General features: G+C 33.7%; 1 protein-coding gene across 2 annotated transcripts in view; it reads right to left on the bottom strand.

Annotated features, from left to right (window-relative positions):
• LOC140436773 (cytoplasmic dynein 2 heavy chain 1-like) overlaps positions 1-19,946 on the bottom strand; it is a 157,912-nt gene extending 137,966 nt beyond the window's left edge. The window contains exons 1-5 of one of the 2 annotated variants that reach the window (XM_072525859.1): positions 19,717-19,946; positions 10,109-10,241; positions 9,915-10,046; positions 9,238-9,484; positions 1,920-2,143 (exon numbers count right to left, since the gene is read on the bottom strand). In XM_072525859.1, coding sequence (XP_072381960.1) covers positions 1,920-2,143; positions 9,238-9,484; positions 9,915-9,968 — 525 coding nt within the window. In that variant the 5' untranslated portion in view covers positions 9,969-10,046; positions 10,109-10,241; positions 19,717-19,946. Of the gene's footprint in view, positions 1-1,919; positions 2,144-9,237; positions 9,485-9,914; positions 10,047-10,108; positions 10,242-18,500; positions 18,980-19,716 lie in introns of those variants that run through there. The other variant, XM_072525858.1, reaches the window with a different exon arrangement.
• Positions 19,947-23,065: the final 3,119 nt, after the last annotated feature.

The raw sequence follows: 23,065 nt of genomic DNA, 5'->3' as shown, positions 1-23,065 counted from the left end.
CTCATTCTGAAAGGTGTGGTCTCAACAAAGATAATTCCTTTAAAAATATCCTTCTATATTTTTGAGGACTGTTTATATTTGCAGCATTATACAGGATTTGGCTGTTAATTCCTGCGATGTTTAGGAGTTAAAAAAATATTACCATCGACCACCTTTGCGTTCTCATTGATACCGAGTATGTACCGCACATTATACTACTGACACCTCCTTTGTGAGAATTATAATCTAAAATTATATTTGGCTTCTTTTTCTCCGGATCTACTGCAGAATCATTATGCATGGTTGATATCAAAAGCGCAGCTTTATTTTTTGCAGGGACATATGACACTATAGTTACCTCTTTTTGAAATCCGAAAAGGGACGATCCAACTTCTCTTTCTTTATGTGGTAGGAACTCCAACGGCAGCTCCCGTTTATTTTTCATTAGTGTGCCAACCATTGTTACTTTATCTTTCAAAAGATCATTGGCCAATGAGTAACTTGTGTACCAATTATCACATGTCAAGTTCCGGTTTTTCCCTTTGCAATGTTGAAGTAAACGATTTACAATATCAGCAGGTTTATTTGATTTGTTGTAAGGTCCTTGTGACTGATTACCATAATACACCTCTAAATTTGGAACATAAAATGTCTGGGCATCACACAATACAAATACTTTTAACCCATACTTTGCAGGCTTGGACGGAATATATTGAATAAAACTGCATCTACCTCTGAAAGGTATTAACATTTCGTCAATTGTTACTTCTTCTCCTAAACAGTAGTTATTGTTGCAGTTCTCCACAAAACGATTTAGTGTAACACGAATAGCAGCAAGCTTATCAGTTTCCTTGCGTATCCCTCTACTATTTTTGTTATCAAATCTTAGAGCAGCAAGCAAAAATAAAAATCGATTAGCACTCATGCACGCTCTAAATATATCTGAGCCGGTTCCGTCTTTAGTCCACAATTCAAGAAAATGTGTATGGTTTTGCTTTTTAGTTCCTGCAAGAAGTAGTAGTCCGATAAATGCCATAATTTCTGTTTTTGTTGTGTCTTTAGCCCGTCTCGGCCGGTTATACTTTATTCGCATATTTGCAATTTTTAAGTTTGTACACTCAACTATATTTTCAATAATGTTGTCACTAAAAACTTTTTCGAAAACACTTCTTTCATTGGTAATATCTCTAGCACTCAGCTTTGGCCCAGGAAGTATTTTTACAATATTTTTGCTGGAAGTTTTGCTACATTTGCTCACCACTGAATATTTATACCACTTTGTTTGTTTATCTTTCGCTATAAAATACTCCGACTCGGTGTTATAATTTGTCTTTCGTAATCTCGTTGTCTTTCGTAATTTCTTCCTCTTCTTCCGACGAACTAGCATCCTCTTCTCCTCTCACTTCTTCCTCAGGTTCTTCTTCGAACAATGCTTCAGTCATAGCTCTAAGCTCATCTTGTGTGAGACTTTTAGGGTTTCTAACACGCACTCGATGCCTACAAAAAATATTTCTCCTAAGTTTCCATTTCACATTTTTGTATAAAAAGTACAATGTAACATTTACTGCACAGAAAATAACTCGTTTGCAGGTAATTTAAAGTTAAACATTCGTTAAATTTACTTACATAACTATGTGCGTGGTGTACTGAAGGCACCGTTCGGGAACTCACTTTGATATTTTTTATCACAACTCAACTATTCGATCAAAAATCACGTATCGACTATAACAGACAATGGTTGATACTATACTGATAGGTTACGTCGAGCGCCCTAAACGCAGAAAATAGTTTTAAGAAATGGCAACCAACTTAACACGAATGGTGTACTGTGTACACCTTAGCCCGTAGTTAAAGGTTAAAGTAAAACTCTAAATTACTCTGATAATTTCGATTTTCAAATAAAATTTTGAATAATAATACAAAATACTAATTATACCTACCTGTTTTAGGTCATTATTTAGCAAAGGTTGTTGTTCGCAAGTAGGTACCATAAGCTTTGCAGATTGTAAAGTCGCTGAAATTTTTACAGCGCTCTTTCTACCGACTCCGGATTTACCAACAAGTAGTATGTTTCCTTTGAAACGGCTTAATGCTTTAAAAATGCTTGCGGTTAACTGCAGAAGTTCATCATTTATAACTAAGTCTAAAATTTGACCCTCTCGTTCTGTAAAATATTAAACTGTTACAAGAATAATATTAGAATATATATTTTTGTGATAGATTTAAATTGTGTTATTACAATAAGAGTTCTGATACATTTATATAAAATATGGAGGGTTTTTTTTAGAATATATTGACAATGAAAAAAGCAAAGGTGCAGTCTCCCTTATAAAACTGTCGCTTGTATTTGACGTAAGCAGCAGTCGCAAGCGCATAACGGAGTGACGCATAACAGAGTGAGAAAAACATTGAAGTGGTACAAGAAACTATTCTTTCACCTTCTTGATCTATGTGTCCTGAACAGTCATGCATTATTCCTTACGCAAAATTCAGGGCAGTTGCCCTTGGCAGATTTCCAATTGAAGCTAACTTGACAGCTGCTTGAATGGTAATTTTGTGAGAGACTATAAATTTATTTTATTTACGAAAATATTTTGTTGCAGTTATAATGTACCAAAAACCATACCCAGGACGTTGAATACATCAAAACATCAGCGTCTGACGGGGCGACATTTTCCGGCTATGGTACCAAATTAAAAAGTTCGAAGATGCATTGTTTGTTCACATTCTAAAATTCGTGACCAAGAAAAGAGGCGAGATTCAAGATATATGTGCAATGAATGCGACGTGGGTCTATGTGTTTTTTCTTGCTTCGGAGAATATCACACAAAAGAAATGTAATAAAAACTTTTGACTTGTAGTTGACTATGTACGCAATCCTAGATATTTGTTTAAATTTTTTTTTTCAAACTTATTCTTATAATAAAATATACAAGGTGAATTAATTTTTCATATCAATAGTATTTATTATCTCCTCATAAAACAACTCTTGATCTATTTTCTAGAATGCCGTATATATATGGCACTGGGACTCATGACTTTTTAAAAAATCTGGATCTGGCAGTACTACCTAGGTGTTGACGACCGGTAAAGAAAGGGTTAAAAGTTATATTTAGACCAGTGAGGACCTGTACCAGTCAAATTGGGCTCTAATGGAGCACATTGAGAGCTAATTTAAATAAAAAAAAGAGAGTAAGCCTAATACTCATCTACCCAAACGTCTTTTACTACACTGTTAATCATAGAAACTTGCTGCAGAAGGGCTATGTCATTATTTAGGACTACCAACTCGCCAAGTAATGAAATCACTACTGCACAATAGACAATTCTACGTAAGTCTTGAGGGGAACCAATATCGCTGGCGAACTCAAACAAATGGACTGGTTTAGGATAGCGAGACGACTTTATACGTGGAAGTCACCTGCAGATATAGCCAACAATATCATCAGAAACCAGATACACTCTATTCTCATTAACAAAAGATTTAAAAAGAGCTTGACTTCGGCAAAGACCTTCCCAGGAGCAGACGTCTCATCGGACCACAACCCATTAGTGGGTCAGATAGAACTCAAACCAAAAAAACTCATCAAAAGTAAACCTAAACAGACCGTGGATTATGACACTCTATAAGACCCCGTAGTTTGTCAAAACGTAAGAGATGTAATGAGAGAAAAACTAGAAACCACTAAACAACAAGAACAGAGTGTAGAACAAAAATGGAGTTATATCAAAGATGTTATGCTTAATGCGAGAAAATAACATCTAGGAAAGAAAACAGGAGTAAAAAATAAAGAATGGATGACTGATGACATTTTGCAGATGATGGACCAAAGGAGATTAATGAAAAACAGGGACACAAAGAAATACCAAGAAATCAACCAAACAATAATTAAAAAAGAAATACAAAGAGCCAAGTAGAAATGGATGCAAGAAAAATGTAAACTAATCGAAGAGCTCCAATTGAAATACGATCATATAAATATCCACCGAATGATTCGAGAATTTATTGGTCAATACAAGAGGAGAAACACACTCATCTTTATAAACAAAGACGACAACCTAGCGACGACAGTTAACGAGAAGTTGGTGACCTGAAAAATGTACATCGGAGAACTTTTCTGGGACTACTGAGGTAACCTTCCAGCAATAAATTCGATGACAAGGTCGTCAATACTAGAAAGAAATGTGAAAGCAGGTTTAAAGCAGTCTAAGAATGGTAACGCTACAAGTCCAGACAAAATACCCGTTGAACTTATTAAGGTGATGAGTGAAGTGAGCACGAAGGAGTTAACTGAACTGTTTAACGCCATATACGATTCAAGTAATATCCCAGAGGAATGGCTATTGTCAACATTTGTAACACTACCAAAAAACCGATCTGTGAAAACGTGCGAAGATTTCCGAACTATCAGCCTTTATTTGTTTTATTGACTACGCCAAGGCATTTGACCGTTGTCAGCACCAGAAGATGGTCGCCGCTCTACAAAAAGCAGGATTGGATGAGAAGGGCATTTGGATTATCATGAATTTATACTGGAACCAGTGTGCTAAAGTCAAGGTCGAAGACCAGCTGACCGACCAAGTGAAGATTATGCGAGGAGTAAGGCAAGGCTGTGTGCTTTCGCCGAGTCTTTTCAATATATACTCAGGAAATTTTTAGTGAAGCCCTCACAAACCTAGAGATGGGAATCCAAGTGAACGGTGAATATATCAATATGCCGTAGCGGAGCTATACGGACTAGACCTTAATATTAAGAAAACTAAATTCATGGTTGTCAGCCGTGCAAATTTAGATCCCAGGGTACTAATGGCAGGTAGCGAAGAGATCCAGAGAATCAACAGATTCACTTACCTCGGAACCACCCTCAACTCACAATGGGACTACGGTCAAGAGATTAGATCCAGAATTGAAATGGCACGGTCTACATTTATCAAGTTGAGATCCTTGCTGTGTTGCAATGATCTCAGCTTAGGAACCAAGATGCGGATAGTAAGGTGCTACATTCTTCCAGTGTTACTATATAAAGTTGAAGCCTAGACACTGACGCAAGCGACAGAAAAGCGTATTGAAGCCCTCGAGATGTGAATCTACAGTAGGATACTAAAAATATCGTGTGTGGATCATGTCACCAACGCTGAGGTCCTACAGCGCATGACAAAAGAAAAAGAAGTGCTTAATTTAGTGAAACAACGTAAGCTTGAGTATCTCGGCCACGTGATGCGGAACGAAGAAAAATATCGAATTCTTTAACTCATTATGCAGGGTAAAGTATTTGGCAGGAGAGGATCGGGACGCCGTCGTATCACGTGGTTGAAAAACCTCCGATAATGGTTTGGGATAACATCCGGGGAGCTGTTTTGCAGAACAGTCAACAAATCTATGATAGCCTTGATCATCGCCAACATCCGAACCGGATATGGCACGGAAGAAAAAGAAAAAGAAGAAGGGTAGCGGACTAATACCTATATTTTTCCACCTATACACTAATAATAAACCAATGCCAACTTTTTTAATAAAAACTTCATATACGCAGACGATTTAAGTATCACAGCCCTAGGTTTTGAAGAAGAAGAAGAAAAACAAAAATTAGAAGGTGCCCTAAATTGGATGTCCGATTTAGTTAAAAAAAGTTTGAGAAATAAATCTAACTAAAACTCTTCTGAACTTTTCACCTTCAGTTTCGACAGGTCAAAAGGTAACTTAACTTTAAACCCAACATCACCTGGAATAATACAGCACACCCAAAAACCGACTTACCCGAAGTCACATTAAGATTTATGTTTCATTGCAAAAAAAAACAAAAAAAGATTGAAAAGAGATGTAAATGGGTCACCAAACCTACAGTACTAAGATCAGCTCATGTCCGTTATGGAAAAGATTTAAACATTTCAAAAAAATAAACGACAGTCTGAATAAAACGTGCAGACTCATTATTGGCTGCATGATATCAACGCCTCTGGATAAACTCTAAAAGGCCTCTTGGACTTGACTCCCATAAAATGGCCCACAAATTCATCGGAAGATCCAAACAAACTTTCTTCACACGCCAGTCCCTTTTTTGGCAACAAACCGTATCCTGACAGAATAAAATTAACAAAACGATTTCTTAGCGTCCTTATAAACGAAATACAAGCCTGTTATCAACAAACAGAAATTTGATCAGATAAAAGGCATATATCGAGCACAGTTTAATTAAATCTTGCCCAAGTACTTTCGATCCCTAGATCATCTTCAGGGGCATCTGAAATAAGCCAAGAAACGTTTTTTTATAACCAAAGAAATTGATTAACTTCGATAAAAACTCGAAGTTTATGGTTGTTTTATCGAAGTTAATCAATTTCTTTGGTTATAAAAAAACGTTTCTTGGCTTATTTCAGATGCCCCTGAAGATGATCTAGGGATCGAAAGTACTTGGGCAAGATTAAATTAAACTGTGCTCGATATATGCCTTTTATCTAATCAAAGTTCATTTATTCGAGCATTCAACCTTATATTTATTTAAACAGAAATTTAACAAAGCGGGATTTTAAGCGTCTAATGGACGTGGAACATGTTGAACCACTTAAGAACTGGCATAGCACCGACCAAAACAAACCTTATTAAATGGGCATGCAGGACAGAAATGACGATAATTGTGATTGCAGGGTAATACACATCATGGAACATCTACTAGCTTGTCCAAATTAAATGCATAGATGCACTTGACGATTTATGAACAGGCAACTAACTAACAGTGGACACAGTTTAATACTGGAGTCAAAAACTACAGTTTTACGAACACGAAAGAGTAAGGTGACTATCACTGTATCATTTTTATTTTATTCTTTTCTATTCTGTAAACTGCTGCAAATATATACTTGGACGTGCCAATTCTGTCATAAACGTGTGTATTATTTATGGTTATGCTAATGAAGTATTTACTTGTCCACATTTGACGGAAGAGATATTCAGCAAACCCGTCTAATAAAATGAGGATTAATAAATAATCTTTACGTTTACACTATTATAATCGCCCCCAATAATACAGTGATGAGTATCTTACCACCCGGCAAAATAGCGGAAAGGATAGAAGACAGATTAAGTTATGAGATAGTACGAGATAAGGCTAGTTATTAGACGTGTCTATTTGACTTCAGTCATAATTATACGGATGACCTCGAAAATATTTTATTTTAATAATTTATGATGTTAGAATAAATTATTAAATATATTAAGATATATTATAGTAAAAAACATTAATTAGTAGCGATTTTAAATTATAAATCTCTAAGTTTATTTAATAATAAAAATAACTCAACTGAAATATTTGACTAAACTAAATAGGTATGTTCAGTCCAAAAACAATTATTGTTGTACGTGGAGTTGGCGTAATAGTTAGAGACGTTGTCTATTGATAAGAAGACTGGGGTTCAATTCACACCAAGGGTAAAATTTTTGTTTTACTCAATCAAAAATAATAGAAAATATGATACATATTAGGTAACAAGTTTTCGAAAAACTCAATATTTACAATTTATTCTTATTCCAATTTTACAAAATAGAAATACAATATATTTCAAATTCAATTCCAGTTTTACAGTCGTCAGTTGTGAATGGAAAATAATCCATTGAAGACTGTTTAATGTCAAATCCATCAATAAATTCTCAGTGTTAATATCCATTCCTCTATACAGGTAATGATTTTCAAAACAATTGACGACATTGGAATGGATGCGCGCAAACAGCTACCTGCTTTATAGCTAACCAAATCATCAAACCTTCAAGTTATCAAATAATAACACATCGAGAAGTGTTTTTTACGGTAAACAGAAACTTTTTATTGAAAAAACAATTTGTGAAAAGGATTTTAACGGTCAAGGAAAAAGTGCAAATTGTTGTCTGGCATGTGAATGGATTATCAGACAACATGATTAGACAACAATTTGTAAATATGTTTCCAAATAGGCCGGCTCCAGCACGATCAACAATTTAGTCTATTATACGTAATTTTTTTACTTATGGATCCGTGTTCGATCCAAGAGGAGTTCGCAGACGAAGGGAGGTAAATCCAGATTTGAAACTAAGGGACACTTTGATGTGTGCAAGTATTGAGCAAAATCCTACGAAATCAACACCTCGTCTCGGAGAACAATGTGGAATTTCAAGATTTAGAGTAGGTGAAATTTTGTAAAGTTCATTGCATGGCCGTCACAATTCAATCAATGTTAGGCATTGATCTCGAGGAAATCCTCGTCAGATTTATGTCGCTCGTACCCAGCGTCTTTGAAAAGTAAATGTTTGGGGAGGCATAATAGGGAATCATGTCATTGGTCCATTTTTTATAGACGGTATGTTGACTGGGCGGAAATACTTGGAACTTCTGCAAAATGAAATTGTCCCAGCCCTTTGTAATTTACCAATACCTTTCGATTCCATATGGTTTCAACACGATGGTTGTCCTGCACATAATTCTCGCATTGTCAGTGAATATCTCAGTGCAACTTTTCCTAATCGATTGATTAGTGGCCACGGATATTTTTTTATTTTTGTAAAATTTTTACTTATTTAAACATTCTTTAAAAGTTTTGACTTTATTTTCGAAAGTATGACGATACTGTCTTGTCAAAAGGATTTTTTGTTTTAACTTTAGTTTTTGTTTAGTGATTCAAAGCAAAACGATCTTTGCATAATTTCAAATTATTAAAAAAAAAAAGAAAACCACATGTGGGTTTTGAACTCTAATCGTCTGCGATGTCTGTATCGCATTGTCGAATTCTTACCACTAATCCACGAAGGATTTATAATTATTCCGTGACAAGAGTGTATGAAACTCTTCAAATCATAGTAGAAATTATTCTTGGTTAATAATTTAAAACTTTAGATTAAATAATCACTATTAATTAAATTATTTTATTCACATTTTTGTTTTATTGTGGTCAATCAGTTTTTACTTTATGCGAAATTAAAAAATGAAAATACGTCACACATTCGACGTTACTCATAATAATTATAACCGAGGTGATTTAGCTCGAATCTAACGTCTAAAGGTGTGAGACTATCGATAGTGGTAATGTAATGTAATATAAATTATAGGTTTTTCCGATTATTTCTCACCTCTACGAGTTTCATCTCTTTTTATTTCACAAGGTAACTGTGTTTTCTATCTCTTACGTTAAAAAGCCGGGTGGTAAGACACTCATCACTGTATACTTGTCTGTTAAAGACCTATTAAGCATTCTTTAGAAGGTAAATATTAGAAGTTTATTTATTATTTATACCATATTGTTGTATTCCACTTTCAACCATTTGCTTCCAATCTTCGACAGTTAGTTTAATTAGTTCTGGTTGTTTTAAACTTTGTGTTTGATTGTCCACTGGTACATAAAAATAGTTTGTTGGGGTGCTAGAAAACGATGAACCCCAAGTTGAATTAAACGTGTCATTTAGTATTTTGTTAAACAAATTTCTGTCCTCTTCATTTACTAATTTATTCACGAATATATCTTTAGCTTCATATTTAAGGATCTGAAACAAAATCATGGTTAGTATTGTAGAATATTGTAAATGGTCGCAAGAGCTAATATTGGTATTTTTTTTATGCGTTGGTAAAACAAAATATCAAACCTTGCATCAGAAAAATGTTATAGTATTACTTAGATTATAAATTTTTATATAGAATAGAATAATGATGCTAATACACTACTTAAAAATAATTTCGGAAGCTTTACTCTCTTGAATTTGCTATTATTTTGTTAGTGCTTGTTTATGTCAAGATCCGTGACTCCAGTCCATAGACTAGAATCTATACAGAAAACACATACCAAGCAACATTTATTCTTCAATTGCTTATAGTCGAGTAAGTGCGATTTGCCTTTATATGAGCACTATTTTGTGATAATCAGATACTGCGGATCTAAATCAATCATCACATATTTTACTCATTTTGTTGTCTTACCTCAATCACAAAATCTTCTGTAGCCATATTAGCACTATTCCTGTAATTAAGCATTCCTTGACACCAGTTAATCACATCATGTGGAGTAAATATGTAATGCTTGTTTTGAAAACCACTAAAAGAGTTTTTTACCTAAAATAATAAACAATACAAAATAATGACTCACCACAAAAAGTTTCAGATTTAAAACTTACTTTATCATAAACAGAAATGACCAACGCTGCTAATTTGACGATTTTCGCTTTTGGAAATGAATTTGAAATATTTTTCAATACAGACGTTAGGTATGTCACGATGATAACAGAAAAATCTTCTTGTTCAGGTAAACTAAAATAAAATTTTCAAAAATAAACAGTGTTAAGAAATAAAGTTTATAGATAGATAAAAATAGTTTTATTTCTATATATAAAAATACAATAGTATTTTCTATAGTTTACACGCAAAAATGCAAATAGTGATAGCCACCATCAAGTACCAAACAGTTTTTAATATTATCTTTCAAAAATCTTTATCAAATATAGTGAAGATTATTTATTGTAAATTTTAGGTATAGTACACTTCTTTAGACACGTATAACTTTCTGGATGCCTCCTTCTACTACGTTCTTTTTATTTGATAATGATCTATTATTATCTCACCAGAAGCTGAGAAATGGCCAGTCACAGTTGGTAGAAATTTGCATATCAGTAAAAGGCTAATGAAAGCCATGTGTCGTCTAATACTCGGTGTTAAGCCGTCCTTAGGTGTCACTTACTCATGTAAGTATTACTATTAAATTACACAATTAGTGACTGTGACCGAGAATGAAGAGAGCATTTTATGATATAGGAGCTCTTTATATGAAATGGACCCGCTCCATCAATAGTGCCGTCAAGCAGATTGGCAGACCTCTTCAAGGTTTTCAATACTCTTGAAATTGTTAAAAAAATACTCACTTACACAAACAAAAGGGGTAGTTTAGAAATACAAAACCGTAATATTGAAAATAGCTTGGCGTGGAAATATGTGCATGAAACATAAAGATACGCGGTCATTGGTTTATTATTATATACTGGAGCTCTGAAAAGTAAGCGCAAACCAGTAAAGAAACTGTGGAATGACGACTTCTGTTTCATGGAGCCTATATCATTATCATCCAGCCTCAAGAGTCCTCTGCTGAACATAGGCCTCTTCCTTATGTTTCCAACCCCGTCTATCTTGCGCCGATCTTATCCAGTTTTTATTGAGTCTTCTTAAATTGTCAGTCCATCTTGTAGGTGGTCAACCGACGCTTCTCTTGTCTTCCCTTGACCTCCATTCCAATAACCTCTTTGTCCATCGCCCATCTGTCATTCTGGCTATGTGTCCTGCCCATCTCCATTTTAGTCTGGCTATCTTCGTTGGTTATTCTGTCTCGCAGAGTTATTCCTAACATGGACCGCTCCATTCTTCTCTGCGTGACTCTCAGTTTGGTAGCTGCTGCTTTTGTTAAGGTAAGTGTTTCTGCTCCGTACGTCAAGACTGGGAGGACACACTGATCAAATACCTTTCTCTTTAGGCATGTGGGCAGCTCACTTTTAAAAGTTTCTCTCAGTTTTCCAAATGCTGCCCACCCAAGGCCGATTCTTCTCTTCAGTTCATGAGTCTGGTTATTTCGCATGTCCGCAATTTCATGTCCCAGGTATTTATATCTATCTACGAGTTCTATTTCTTTCCCACCAATACTGATGTTCTGGTTGGGTACCAAATTGGTCATGATTTTTGTTTTCGAGATATTTATATTTAAACCTACACTTTCTGTAGCCACAACGAGTACCTGTACCATCTCTCTTGCCATACCTAGATCTTCAGCTATTATATGTATATCATCGGCGAAACGTAAGCTGTTTAGATATTCTCCATCTATTTTTATTCCCTTTGTCAATATACTCAGCAGTAATTTCTTTAACTCATTTTTTTCAAATATTGAGTTTGATGTGATTAAATGACATAAATAATAAAGGCAAGAAAGAAGGGAGATAGATAAACTGAAACCAATCCGCGATCTATTCGAAATGTTTGCAAAAAATTGCCAAAAGCAGTACAATCCAGGCTTTCACCTAATAAAGTTGGAAAAGTATTTTTAAAGTATCTAGAAGATTTAAATTTGCAGCTGAGCGCTTTCGGCTTACAACGCCATCTTTGGAGCTATGCTAAATCAGAGCATTGATAAAAATAACTAATTTTAATTTAACAAAGATTCACTTACGTCAAATATAAAGTATTCTACTAGGAGAGATCATGTGTGTAAGCAGAAAATTTCTTTTTCTACTTTTTCTTTTCAATTTTTAAACAATGAAAAAAACATACAAAGGACTGTACACTGAACCCCATAGAAAACACGATAAAAGAATTTTTAGGTTATGGTAAGGGTGTCAGAACCCCACATTTTTACTGGAGTAAAAGTAGTAAATAGAGTGAGCAAAATTAAATGCCAGCCCTTTGAAAAAATTGTTGAATTGGATGTAAAACATAATGAAAGAAGCCCTGTATCAAAGACTCACAAAATTTAGTTTTTTTATAAAAATTGCTTTTCATAGCCTCATAATGATTTCGTTGAAAATTGACTGAAGGTCAAAGTAGGTTCAATCGACCAAGTTATCCCTAAAACAAATTATTTAGATATAAAAAAGAAACCAGATTGTGATGTTTCTTAGGATAATACTTGAGTGTTTTTAAAAAAAAATTGTATCTCTTGATTGGAATTAAAATTTGAATTGAAAGATTTTTAAGTGAACATTGGAAATTTTTCTTGTTTCAATGAAGAATAACTTGTCACATGATTGATTACAAATAATTGTTATAAATTAATAATGAAATTTAGAAAATTTTAAAAATAAATATATAAAGATAACAGTTTTAAGATTGCATGAGTTCAGTTTTCTTCTTCTTAAGTGTCCAACAATAGTTTAAAAAGAGATTTATAATTGTAATTGAGATTAATTTGTGTGTTTAAGCAACAATCAAGTTTCAGTTTTATTTCTTTAAATATCTCAAGGTCTTCTTGAAGGTTTAATAAATGTGATATCTTTCTGATAGTTTTATTATGACATAGGTATGTTAAGAAATCTATGGACATCACTGAATAGCTGTCATCTTACGTTGAAAAGGATGATTCAAATATGTTTATTAACCATATATATATATAACCAGTTTACGTAGGTTTTCTAATAATTGAAAATTCTAGTGCAGGAAAAGAAGAAGAGAAAGAATTGTTTTTAATGATTAAATCTAAAAAGTTGATTATGTTATTTCCTAACTCTAAAGTAAAATTAATTGTAGGATGTAAATTATTAATTAATGACAAGATGTTGTGTGATTCTGAAGGTAGACCTTCTATAAAAGCTAAAATATCATCTATATCTCTATACCATAAGAGTATTTGTGGGTGGGAATAAACAAAAGTATTTTCAAGAGAGTCAAGAAAAAGATCTGAAAGTCGGGGAATAAGTGTATGTCCCATTGCTAAACCTTCTGGTTGTCTATAAATTTTATCGTTAAAGATAAAGAAGTTTAGGAAAGTCAGAATTGGAGTAGTGAGGTAATTTGTGAACAATTATTGGGGTCGATGGCTTTTGCGAAGAGGTTGTAGATGATTGGAATGGTATCTTGTCTGGGAACATTAGTGAAAATATTTGTTACATCGAAAGAGACCATAGTAAATTTATTTGGAAGAGTATTTTAAGAAATTTTGGAAGTTAAATCTTAAGTTTTGGCGACAGTGTATTTGGGAGTGTACCCAATTAGATCTTCGAGAAGAGTGTAGATAAATTTTGCTAGTGAAGCTAGTGGATTATTAACAAAACTAACTACAGGTCTTATTGGAACCTTAACTATATGAATTTTTGGATCACCATATAGTCTTAGCAACAAGGGATTGATGAAAATAAAATTTTGAGATTAATTTTAAGTTCTTAAAACAGCCACATTGGGTTGATTCAACACTCTTGTTTATTCCCAATTAAAAATAATTTTATGGTTTAGATATGTAGATGATATTTTAGCCTTTATAGAAGACCCACCTTTAGAATCACACAACATAAACATATTGTCAAGAATTAATAATTTTCATTACGTACTCGAACTGATCATATGATACCATTGTCGAATTATTCTTTTTAACATAAGATGGCAGCTATTCAGTGTTATGTTTATAGACTTCTTAACATCCCTATGTCACAAGAAAACTATGATATAGAAGTTACAATTATTATTAAACAAATAGCCAAAAACAATGGTTTTGCTGCTTCTATTGTAGATAAGGTCATTACAAAGTCAATACTTAAAAAGAGACTTGACCAAGTTTTTAATATGAAAAATAAACCCAACACTACATCCATTTATAAATCCTTATCTTATTTAGGGACAATTTCCAAAAAAATATCAAGAGCACTTTGCAGTAAAATCAGTAACTTAAGTCCATTTTTAGCAAAACTAAGGACAAAATTGATCAACAAAACGAAAGTGGTATTTAGAAATTGTATTGTGGTGATTGTAACATGACTTATGCGGGTAGAACAATGAGAACCCCGGCTCAAAGAAGTTGGCTTTTAGAAGACCTTGAGATATCCAAGGAAATGAAACTGAACTCTGATTGTTGCTTAAACACACAAATTAATTTCAATTAAAATTATAAACCTCTTTTTAAATTATTGTGGGAGACTTAAGAAGAAAAAGTGTATGAACTTCTGTTAGAATTGGCAATTAAGTTAGCAGAACCCCGTATAAGAAACAGAAAAAGAGATCCTGTTATATGCTCTAGACTAACTTAAAAGACAAAAGATAATATAAAGACTGTATTGGATACTATTGGGACCAACGGAGATAAAATCAGCTGGAAGCATATCCACTCGATCTAAATATCATACAAGTATACGCGCCAACAGCAGACAAAGATGACGAGATTGTGGAAGAATTTTACCAACAACTGGAGACCCTGATGAGAATGACCAAGAAAAGCGAAGTGACATTAATAATGGGCGACTTCAATGCAAAGGTCGGCAGAGGTAAGGTGTCAAACGTTGTGGGCGGTCACGGATTAGGAACTAGAAACGAGAGAGGGGAACGTCTCATACGCTTCTGTTAGGAACAAAAACTATTGATAACTAATACTTTTTTTAAACTGCCCCCTCGCAGACTTTACACCTGGAAGTCGCCAGCAGACTCGAAAGAAACAAATGTAAGAAACCAGATCGACTTCATTTCCATACCAGAAAGATTCAGAAACTCAATCACATCAGTGAAAACCTATCCCGGGGCTGACGCTCAATCGGATCACAACCCAGTGGTGGGTAAACTGGGAATCAAACTAAAACGTATAGAAGGGAAGCCTAACAAAACCAAGATAAACATTAGGAAATTAAAGGATCCCAACATTAAACAACAAGTACAGGAATCCTTAAGAAGAAACATTGGAAACTTGAGTGAACCCGCACAAGACGCAGTTGCTAAATGGGAAGAAATAAAAAGGGCTGTTGAAATGACAAACAAGACACTTCTGTTAAAGGAGCGCGTAAAGAAGAAAGAATGGATGACGGATGAAATCCTTGATATGATGGAAGAAAGAAGACAACACAAATGCAAAAATCAAGTGAAGTATCAAGAAACAAGTCACAATATAAAAACAAAGATAAAGGAAGCCAAGGAACGCTGGCTGAAGGAGAAATGCGATGAAATCGAAGAGTGCGACACAAGATATGACTACCATAACATGCACAAAAAGATCAAAAAATTAACAACTAAAAAAAAAACCAATAATCCCCACCCGACACTAATTGACGCAGACGGTAACCTTATATCAGACGACTTGAAGCTCATTGACACATGGAAAGATTACGTAGAACGACTTTTTAACGATAAACGCAGAGCGACAGTAGACCAAGATGACGACATGACTGGACCTGAAATACTAAGGTCTGAAGTGGAAAAAGTCATTTCATCGCTAAAAAACGACAAAACACCAGGTCCCGACAACATACAGGGCGAGATCAAAAAACTCCTATGCGAAACGGATGACCACTTCCTCGATTTTCTGACAGGCCTTTTTAACACATTTTACGACAAAGGGGAGATTCCGGAGGAATGGCTTCGATCGACCTTTGTAGCCATACCTAAAACACCAAGTGCAAAACACTGTGATCAACACCGCTTAATAAGCTTGATAAATCACATTACCAAAGTTTTCACCAAAATCATACACAATAGAATATATAACAAATGCGAAGCAAATATATCGGAGTCACAGTTCGGATTCCGAAGCGCATTGGGCACAAGAGAGGCGATCTTCAGTCTGCAAGTTTTAATTCAAAGATGCAGAGACATGTACAAGGACGTCCACTTGTGCTTCATCGACTTCTCCAAGGCGTTTGACAATGTCAAACATGATAAACTCATGAAAATGCTCAGGAAGATGCATATTGATGGCAAGGATCTGCGCATAATAACCAGTCTCTATTGGAACCAAAGTGCTGAGATAAAGATGGGCAACTTACACAGTGGGAAGATAGATATTAAAAAGGGTGTACGACAGGGATGCGTCCTCTCGCCGCTCCTGTTCAATATATACTCTGAACAAATCTTCAGAGAAGCACTGAGAGAAGTTTTGGAGGGTATCAAAGTAAACGGAGAGGTAATCAATAATATTATATATGCTGACGACACAGTTATTATCGCAAATGACTGCAACGAGCTTCAAAGACTCATGCAAAGCATACACACAGCAAGTCAAGAATATGGTTTAGAACTCAATACAATTAAAACTAAATGCATGCTCATCAGCAGAACATAACAACCTCCGATGCAATTGACATTAAACAACCGAAAAATAGAACAAGTGGAGGCATACACATACCTTGGAAACACAGTCAACACAAAATGGGACCAGTCAACAGAAATAAGATCACGAATTGAAAAAGCGCGAAACGCGTTCAACAATATGAAAAAGTGGTTCACAAGCAAAATCTCAATGGAACTAAAATTAAGACTGGTCAAGTGTTATGTCTTCCCGGTCTTGTTCTATGGAGCAGAGGCATGGACCACAACGGAAGCCACCCTGAAGAAACTAGAATGCTTTGAGCTGTGGATATATCGCCGTATTCTTCGGATATCCTGGGCAGACCACATCACTAACGTGGAAGTAATGCAGAGAATAGGCAAAAGCAAAGAAATAATCTTCACCGTAAAGAAACGGAAGCTTGAGTACTTCGGACATGTCATTAGGCATACTAAGTACCGGCTGCTACAGTTAATAGTCCAAGGAAGAATCGACAGTAGGAGGGGACCGGGAAGAAGACGACACTCATGGATGCATAACCTGCGACAATGGTTCGGACTAACATCGACCGAACTGTTCAGATGTGCCGTAAACAAAGTCAAAATAGCCTTGTTAATAGCCAACGTCCGAAACGGATAGGGCAAAGGAAGAAGAAGGAGATAAAATCCCAGAGGACCACATTCAACCCAACGAAGAGCAGCCAAAAAGTGGAAGGTGCTACGGGTGTCCAAGGAGCAAAGACAACAAAGTGAAAAGAACATGTGTCCAGTGCAAGAAGAACGTATGTCTACGATACAGCACAATTATTATAGTGTATTAAGATTGTTAAAACTAAATTGTAAATATGTAAAATTTGAATATTGGAATATTGGATAAGGTAAATGAAGTTCCCATTAACAATATTAGAGATGCGGACGACACTGTGATCTTAGCCGAAAATATTGAAGATGGTAAAGACTGTGGTCTAACAATGAATGTCAAGAAGACGAAATTTATTAGATTATCAAAAACTCAAAGAAATAACGAGAATCTTTTAATAAACGGAACCAACGTCGAACAAGTGGACAAATATGCATATCTGGGAACAATGATTAACTCCACAAATGATTACATTCAGGAGATCAAAATCAGAATAGAAAAGGCTAGAGCAAATTTCAACAAAATGAGAAGAATGCTATGTACAAGGGATTTAAAATTGGAACTAAGAGTTAGGTTGGCGAGGTGCTATATTTTATGGAATGGAATCTTGGACCTTGAATGCGACATCAATGAAAAAACTGGAATCATTCGAGCTGTGGGTGTATAGAAGAATTCTGAAAATATCGTGAACAGAACGCGTCACAAACAAAGAGGTTCTGGGTAGGATGAATAAAGAAATATAAATTTTAAATACAATTAAAACAGGAAAATTGAAATATCTCGGACATATTATACGTGGAGAGAAATACACCTTGCTCCAACTGATTATGCAGGGAAAGATCCAAGGAAAGAGAAGCATAGGGAGGCGCAGAATGTCATGGCTGCGCAACCTGAGAGAGTGGTACGGATGTACATCAAATGAACTTTTCAGAGCAGCCGTCTTAAGAGTCCGAATAGCTATGATGATTGCCGACCTACGCCACGGTGATGGCACTTAAAGAAGAAGAATATTGGACAAATTTTGTAAATATCTGTAATAATTTGTTATCTATTAAAAGTTGTGCTCTGTGATTCCAGTAAAGGTTTGTTATTATTTTTAAGTACCTTTTGTCTACGTTTTTTGTCTTTAAAATTTATACTAATTTTTCATGTCTTACTTAGTTAAGTGCTGTTTTAAAATCAACGCAACGAACATGCATATCCACATTTATATCCACGCATCTTTAAAAGCAACTAACGCCTCTCTGGTCTCTAGTACGTATCTGAACCTAAGCTAACTATAATGTATTTCTTCTTCCAGTTTTTTATTTATACGACCATGTATTATTTTTAAAAATAATTTCAGAACATGACTTAATAATGATATTCTTCTGGATTCATTGCAGTCTTTACCGTTTGGTTTTTAAGCTTTAAGGGATAGCACAAAAGGTCGAGAGTATCCATTGTTTTGGTATATGTCCTGTTTTGTATATTGTGTTAAATAAATCTACTATAATGTCAAAGGTTTTTTTATTATCCATTTTAAGCTTGTTACTGGGATTTGTTCTGGACCCAAAATTTTGCCACTTTCGCTGTTTTTAAATCCTTTTTTTATTATCTGTAAAACCACAACATCTTCTACTTCTACCTCCATCTTATCTGTTATATTTTATTTGAACTACTCATTGATGTATTCTGTGCGTCTCTTTAATTTTTCGTTTTTAACACAAGTTTTTCCCATTTGTATCTTTCAGTATTTACGATTTTTTTTCCATTATTGCGAGTTAATTCTTTAAATATTTTGAGTGTGTTAAAACTATCATGTCTTTTATGGTATTCTTATATTTCTGCACATTGTTTTAACTTCTTTGCTTTTCGTTTCGTTTGCTTAATTTTGTATTTTATTTGTTTATACATTTTTTTTAATATTTTATATGTTTGTTTTTAGGTTGACATATTTCTTTTATTACATCTAAAATTTCCTCCGTCATCTAAAAACACTTTAAAACACAAATATGAGCCATTTAACTGATTCCAAGCTTTATGATGAAGGTTTCACTTCAATGTTTTATTTAATTGGTAAAAATTTTTAGTGATCATCCATGTGAAAACAATTATTGGATCGTGATTGGGTAGTTTTTGACAAGGCGTATAGCATTCTCTAAAATAAAAGATGGCTTATAACATGACAAATTCATTTTGACAAAATTATTCACATGTATTTTTAAAAATATAAAAGAATTTTTAATAGACGTGAAATATTTTTTAGCCCAAACAGAAAAACGGAAAGCGCATGCAATTTATATGAAACAAGTATAAAATGATTTATTTCTAGAAATAAAGACATTATAACATTAAATTTGACAGTTTCCGAAACTTATAGTGAAAACCTACCTTACATTGAAGATCCGCAAATTGGAAGTAAATCTTTGAGATAGGTTATTGGTGGCTTCCAAAGATCCAACAACAGTTAGGTTGTCAATTCTGATAAATTCGACATTTGAGTCAAAGAAACCTTCATACACAATCAACTAAAATAAAGTTGTTAGTGTTAAAAGGGTATGTCAAAATTTATATATAATTTCGTGTTTAATGAAAGATTTTTTGTTATGGATCTTTTACGGGTAAGTAAATTGTTTATTTGTTAATAGAAACATATTTATGAGTTTCAATTAAATCCCTAAATAATTAGTAAAAATAAAAGTATCAACAGCTTCATATTACCTTAATATTGGTTTTAAATAAAAAAATGTGATTTAGTGTTGAGGAGACTCTGATAAAAAAATATATCTGCAATATTTCCCGTTTGGATAACATTTTTTATAATAATATATGTTTTAGTTTAAACTTAAAAAGGTTCTACAGTGTGTTTGGACGAATGCCCGAGAAGAGAAATTTTTTTATTTTTATATTTAGTGAAAAATGTCGTTTTCAATGTTATGTTTGTTTTAAAATCTCACAAAATAAATTAAAATTGACGCTTTTTAAAAACTAATTCATTTTTTAGTTCATTATAATATGTAAACTCTATGAATTTTGCAACAAGTTCGGAAATGTACTAATAATATAGTGAGTGACGTTTACATCAATAATATATTGGATGACGTTTATGTTATATCGTATGACGCTGTCATACAACAATCAATTTTAATTGTAATTAATAACAAAGAAAATAGTTAAGAATAAGGTTAACAGGATGACTGCCATGGCGTGCGTATACGCTCGCTTCGTAATTTTCCCAATATGCCCCGCCGGACGTATACGCTCGCTAAAAATTTTAGGTTTATATTTGCCAGCGGTCCTATTTAGAATGGTTTTAGATAAAGTATACGACCGCTGTGGTATACAAGGTTCGCATATAATTGCGAGTTATATAATTGCTAGACAAATATTGAAGAAAACTGCAATTTTTATTTTTTTTTTGTTTTTTAAATAAATTAAAGTACTTCTATTACATAAGAAAAAGGCTACAGAATACTATAAACAAATAAATATAACTATTTTGAATGCATAATATAGCAATCTCAACAAACATGAGGCTTGTCCTTGCAGATACCGCAATAGGTAACAACTTTGTTTACATGATTTTTGGATATCTCTCTACGAAGTTTTTTTGCATAACTAGCCCAGTCTGATTATGCAAAAATCATCGATTTCATGGCAAAATTTTTCGCAGGTATCTGAAGCTTCTAAGACATAGGTGGGGGTTACTAGATGACGAATAGATGAATAAGTACTCGTATTTTTATCTTGTGTTTTTTTAAACAGTTTTTTTACTTATATTTTACATAAACAATATTTATATCATTTTTTTATATAAGAATATCTTTATTTTCCCGTTTTTTAAATTAAAATTAATAAATAATTTACGGTGACATTTGCAAAACAGGAGTTTTTTTTGCACTAATTTATAAATTTTAATAATTTTTTTATTAAGAAAATAAAATGTTACAAAAAAAACACACATTTGAACATCGAGAAATTAGCGTCTTTTAAAGTTGTGCGAAATTTCCCCCCAATCGATTAAATAGTTTAATTAAAATTGAAATTTGCTAAATGTTTCTAGCATCATTAATAGAGCAAGTTAAATAGTCTAAATATTTAGCCTCAGGGATAAATAATTTAAATAACTTTTAAACTATTTTACTGATCGGGGGAAAATTTCGCACAAATTAATAAGATAAGATAATTTAGTTAATAAAAAATTAATACGATTTATAAATTAGTCCAATAAAACTGCTTTTTTGCAAATATCTCCGTAAATTATTTATCAATTTTAATTAAAAAAAAAAACGGGAAAATAAAGATATTCTTGACATAAAAAAAATTTTTTCGACCTTTTTAGACTAAATTAGACTAAACAGCCTTTACAGTATTTTTTGTCTTTTTTAAAAGGCCCCCTCTTTTTTAAGCAACTTATAAATTTGTGCTAATTTCTTTGATGTCGTTTTTTTTTGTTTCATTTTTATAATTTTTTTTATCATAAGTTAGCAGGGATCTCAGTAATTCTTCCTGAGACGCTGTAATTTTTCCTTTTTTTTTTGTCAGCAAGCTGGCTAGTTGCTATGTGAGAATTTACAGCCGCTGTCCCCAGAATAAATTATATCGCTAGTTTTGCCACTTTATTAATTTTCGTAACACTGAATTATAAGAGATCATCTGATCAGATGAATCAGTACATTTCCTTTTTTATATTCAATTATTGTCTTCGGTTTATAAACCATACCACTGCGTCGTTACATGTCCACATATATAGTTTTTGAGACTTGGTGAGGAACATAATAATAATACAAATAACCGTTTTTGTTATTGTATGAGTTAGTGAGTATAACCAGTCTAAAGAGTAAAAAATACAATAAAATGCTGCAAATAACTCAAAAATAAAAAAAATTGACTTATTGTGTTTCGCTTGTAAGGGGACGCTATGAGGTTTCGGAAGATAGTAGACGTCAAACAACAGTAAGCTACACCCTACCCAATGAATATGGAGCCTTTGCTTAAGTGTGTAAAAATACATTCATGAATAACTTTGCTGTAACAAGGAAAAATCTGGAAGTTCTTGTAAATAAAAAGAAACTTGGCAAAATTTGTTTCTCCGATAATAGGACGTTTCCTAAAAAATCTCTATATTCTGCAGATAAACGCTCTGCTATAAAAGAGCACATTAATTTAATACCCCGCGATGTGGGTCATTGTACGAGGGGAGACTCCAGTAAATAATACTTAAGCTGGTGCATAAATATTATTAGACTGTTCATAGCTTATCAAGAACGATATCTAGATAGTAAAGTAACATAAGTCCTATAGAGCTGTTTTCAAACGCGAATTTCTAAATTTGTCTTTTTGGCGACCTCGAATGGACACATGTCACACCTGTGATAGATTGTACTATGCAGTCTGTATAAACAAAGGTAGTAATTAGAACTTTGCTAAAGTCGAAAAGGCAAGATACAATAGAACAACTTGGTAGAAAGGTTTGCTGCTTATCCATGGATCTGTAACAGGTCATGTTTGGAATGCATGTAGGGGACACAAATAATGCCTCCATATTTCTGTGGCAAAAAAGATTTTTGGAACGTGGCGCAAACGAAATTGCGTCGTGTCTACGTTTCATAAATAGTGGCTTTACTAACAAAAAAGACGTCATTATTTGGAGCGACAACTGTGGTGGCCAAAATAAAAGTCAATTTATTTTGTTTGTGTTGATGTTTTTGGTATCTAATGGCGTATACGAGTCTATAGA

The sequence above is a fragment of the Diabrotica undecimpunctata genome, chromosome 3 (assembly GCF_040954645.1).
Source record: "Diabrotica undecimpunctata isolate CICGRU chromosome 3, icDiaUnde3, whole genome shotgun sequence".
Classification (NCBI taxonomy): Eukaryota; Metazoa; Arthropoda; class Insecta; order Coleoptera; family Chrysomelidae; genus Diabrotica; species Diabrotica undecimpunctata.
This window is presented reverse-complemented; position numbering and strand designations above follow the sequence as displayed.